The sequence below is a fragment of the Limulus polyphemus genome, unplaced genomic scaffold (genome assembly GCF_000517525.1).
Source record: "Limulus polyphemus unplaced genomic scaffold, Limulus_polyphemus-2.1.2 Scaffold3973, whole genome shotgun sequence".
In the NCBI taxonomy this organism is placed as follows: Eukaryota; Metazoa; Arthropoda; class Merostomata; order Xiphosura; family Limulidae; genus Limulus; species Limulus polyphemus.
The window spans coordinates 52,796-57,619 of record NW_013669583.1 but is presented as its reverse complement, the minus strand read 5'-3'; the positions used below and the strand labels follow the sequence as shown (position 1 = coordinate 57,619).

The following is a 4,824-nucleotide window of genomic DNA, read 5'->3' as shown; positions in this document are numbered from 1 at the left end:
GGATCCTCTCCTCCCCTTCACGGGTCGCCACGCACGGCAAACACGTGGGTGGATATTTAGATCCCAGAGAAAGTAACTGAAAATACAGAACCTTCCCTGGGAGGTCCCCTCACCACGTACAGGAATCCACGTTGAGGGGTTATCTTTAGGTCTAAACACATACATCAGAAATGGAATGGAATGATAGCTTACAATAAAGTACAATAAAATTTTAAGCACTCACAATTTCTCTCTCATACACACACGTATATATATATATATATATATATTGAAAAAATTGTTTATGTCTACTAGTTCTACCTGGCACTTAAATAAAATACTCATTTCTTGTATTTATCAAGTCTCCAACATATCAATAACTAATACAATATTCTATTCTACAGAAACATTATTTTATATAATTTTACTGGACAAAGTTTCTAAGTCTTGTAAGGTAAGATTATTTTCAATTTATATCAAACAGTGGGTACTGTCAGAAGCTGTAACTGGATACTATCTAAATTTTAGAGTATACTCTGGTAAAAAGGGATCTGTATTTTCCAAGGGCTTAGCTTACACAACTGTAATGACTCTGATCAAAAAGTATCTAGAAAGGGGAAACTCACTTTTACTGGCAACTTTTATACTTCTCCAACTCTATTTGATAAGTTTATTTCACTTGGCATTTATGCACTTGTAGGAAGGACAGGGCCCACTTCCCAGATATTTTTTCAAGTAAGTTAAAAGGGGGAGGTTGCACAGTGCCACAGCAATGGAACTTACAAGATTAGTAAGTCACAGCTAATTGTGGACTACAACAAGTTCATGGGAGGGGGTTGATCTTAATGATCAATTTCTCAGCCATTCCATGTAAAACTGTGAAACCATATAATAAGCTTTTATTTAAACTTGTTGACCTGTCTAGTGTTAATTCTTTCATATTTTTTAAACAAGTTACTAACAGAACTTCCACTTACAATTAGTGAAATCCCTTGTGAGGCCTTCTCATTTGTCAAGTATTCAGTCACCAGTTCTGGCAAACACACATGAACAACTCTCAACCGGGAAGCACTTCCTAGCACTTACTGAAGAAAAGGTGCAGATTGTGCTTCCACAAAAGTTTAAGTAAAATGATTTGCAAGCAGTACATAGTTCATCTGTGTGTAAGGCACTTTGAACAGTATTATACTTCTAAGACTCTTCAAAGAAGTTAACTTTCTTTCTACCAAAGCCAGTGATGGCTAATTATGTTTTTCTAATTTTTGCATTTGTTACAAATTTTCTGAAAATAAAACCAGGCATCACATTTCTAGTGCTCTTATTAGAAAAAAAAAGTAAAACTCAGTCTGATCTCTTTTACTTTCTATTTAATATCTTTTCTTAAAAACTAAAGTTTCTTTGGTAGAGGTTTGATGTTTATAACACCTTGCTTTTTTTAAATATTTGTGTTTGAGTTACACCATCACTCAGCATTTATATTTAGGTTTTTCAAACGTAATTCTATTTTAAAGTTTTAAAACTTTCACATTGCATTCATTTTCTAAATGTTTATTTCACTTTTTGTAAAGCCAAAATTTTTACAAGGACATTCAATTTTTTCTGTACCATGAATAAATTTTTTATTTCTTATACATAACTGTACAACTTTACAGTTTGTATATAAGCTCTTCACAGTTTGATTTCAACTACTGATCTACACTTGGTTATTCATATTCAAATAACAATTTTAGTTTTCCATCTACTCATGATTTGTATAAAAAATGTATAATAACATTTTCAATGTACATATACATAAAGTGTAAAAATGTTCAGTTTGCATGCAAGTTCTTAACAGTTTGGTATCAACTACTGACATGTCGTTGTCTATATATCTCAGTATAGCTTTTTAGTAACAGTGTTAAACTAATTTTCACTTATTTTTGCAGGGCAAGATAAAATGGGAACAATAGGAAATGGGTTAATAGATGAGGCTGTAACTTATCACTCCCCCATAAAACATAACACTAATAACATCAACAACAAAAAAAAAAAACAGTTAAAGAAACATCACCTATACTGACCAAAAGTAATATCATTTACTAACAACAAATAAAACTACAAGAGTTAAAAATTAAACTTAGTAATTTTTCCATCCTAAGTAATAAATTCCTTACTTTTGATGTTTATATGCTTGTTTGGCTCTTCAACACTCCATATGATGATACCAGTATCCAGACTTCCAGTTGCTAAGTGTTGGGAATCTGGAGTCCAGGATATAGAGTTTACACGAGCAGTGTGAAAACACCAATCCAAATTGTGGGCAAGCTGTAAGAAAAAGATATTGGTAATGTTAACTATGCTGATTGGACAAGAAAATAATGTAAAATTGTGAAAATTAGTAACCTAATAACATAACCTTGTGTAATGGACTACTTTATTATAAAGAGCAATATTTCAATTATAAATGCAGTGTATAAGATGTAAGAGAAGCATTATGGTAAACTAAATATGAAACAAAATATACTAATATCTATTGCTACCACTAACAATTTAAATGTTGAAAAAGGAACACCATTGTAACTCCACACTCTCCCCCTTCACAAGGCATTCTTTTAATTGTTTACAATAGTGCTTTACGTAGCTATACAAGTATTATACATAACATCAAACACACATACACAAACATAAATTTTTTTATTTATTTAAAATATAAAAACATGATTACTGTTCTATAAAACATTTTAAAACCAGATCTTAAGAGCTGGATCTTAGTATTGTTTATTCCTCAATTATAACCTTTATAATGATTAGCTTATACCTGTCTCGTGACCAGTTTGACAACAGAAAACAGGATAGTTTAAATTTTCATTGTGTCATCTCTGATGAACAGATTATAACACAGCTTTCATTTCTCTCTTGCTATGTTTTGGAAAAAAAACACTTCTTTCAAAACATTACAAGTAATAGTAAAAATGTTCTTTGTTACCAACTGTGTTCATAAAGTCTACATTTCCTTAGCCTACATCCAACTTCTAAATATTATACATGCCATGCATACATATAAATTTTTGTTGTTGTTCAAGTTGGTTTTATACATATATGACTTACCTATAAAATAAAGATATTTTCAATCCAACAAAAATTAGTCGTAAATAAATTACGCAAAACCGTATTATCAAAAGTTTGGTAATGTGTTACGAACCTTTGAAAGTAATCTGTAAACTGGAAGCATAAGGAGTAAAAGCGAGGCTACAATATAATACACTGATAATAAGAGAGGTTAATACAAGTGAACAGAAACAATTATTATATATCCCATTTTTAGTTGTTTGTACTCTATTTATAGACTACAGACTAATAAACACAAGACACGTAAGAGGTAGAGTACAATCTAATATACTGACCACAAGACACGTAATAATTAAAGTACAATCTAATATACTGACCACAAGACACGTAAGCATTAGAGTACAATCTAATATACTGACCACAAGACACGTAAGCATTAGAGTACAATCTAATATACTGACCACAAGACACGTAAGCATTAGAGTACAATCTAATATACTGACCACAAGACACGTAAGCATTAGAGTACAATCTAATATCATGTTACATGTCTTGTGGTCAGTTAGAGTACAATCTAATATACCGATCTCGATTTGTACTGTCCTATATTGGTGCAAATTTTCAATGCTCACCACCAGTCTTCCACCTCCCATTTCTGCATATCCACATGTAAGAGATTATGCAGTAGCACTCCTCCAATAGGAGTGTAACACCACCCCTATCGTAAACAGCACCCTCTCTACATTTGCACTTGTTAATCACTTCAAGATTGGTCAGAAGACCTATACCACATACCATCGGAAGTGGGGATGTTGGGTATCAAATGTGACAGTAGGTAACTATCTATCAAAAATATATTTTCAGTTTAGGAAAATGTTAACTTCCGATACGATATCTAACATTCTCTCACAAAACAGCTAGAATCTCACACTGAACTGGTGGAGGGGCTAGTGAAATAAAATGATCCCCATTTAGGAAGCACTAAAAGAGAGACCATGAGGTGTGGAACCAAAAAAGAAAATATCACACCTCAGAGGGAGACTGCACCACATCTGATCCAGGTGGAAAAACATGAAGGAATCCCATAATACATATTACCAATTAATGTGATCCCTGGGTGTTGAGTGGCTAGGACACGACAGACTGTAGTGGTAGTTTGACCTCATCCAACAACTGGTGGAATCTGGAATTGGACATCAGTTTCGTGGTAGGCAGATGATCACCTACCTCTTCACCTCAAAATGGGAATTGGTAGGGAACAACAAGCTTTCATATCAAAATCTGTCTCCACTTGCATGCATTCCCAACACAACCAACACCTGATCCACCAGGAACCGACATTTAGCAGATGGTAGGAAAGAGGAAAGGCTTCACTGGGATGACTTCTCTGGTCCAAAACCTGGCAGCATTGAGTATGGTTCTTCCAGTCCGAGGTAGGAGGAGGATGATACCTGGCCATACACAAGTGGGAATACATGTGCTGCATCCAGCTACAACCAATACCAGATCCACTGGGAAGAGGGACCACAAACCTGGTGGCAATGGGCATTTTCCATCCAAAACATTATACCAGCCAGAACATGTGAGAACCAACATAGCTGGACCATCTCCAACCAACACCTGACCCCCACCCCAGAACCCACATCCATAGGAGGGTAGGTAGGAGGAATATCTCAGTCTGAGAGACAAATTGCAATATATATATATATATATATATATATATATATGTATGTGTGTATGTATGTATGTGTATGTATGTATAGTATGTATGTATGTGTGTGTGTGTCTGCGTAGTAC

The 4,824-nt window shown here is 34.1% G+C and overlaps 1 protein-coding gene across 3 annotated transcripts in view; it reads right to left on the bottom strand.

The window, feature by feature from the left end:
• LOC106470381 (actin-interacting protein 1-like) overlaps positions 1 to 4,824 on the bottom strand; it is a 63,315-nt gene that overhangs the window by 10,480 nt on the left and 48,011 nt on the right. For 2 of the 3 annotated variants that reach the window (XM_022398980.1, XM_022398979.1), the window contains exon 15: positions 2,127 to 2,283. In XM_022398980.1, the coding sequence (XP_022254688.1) occupies positions 2,127 to 2,283 (157 nt within the window). Of the gene's footprint in view, positions 1 to 2,124; positions 2,284 to 4,824 lie in introns of all 3 variants that reach the window. The other variant, XM_022398978.1, reaches the window with a different exon arrangement.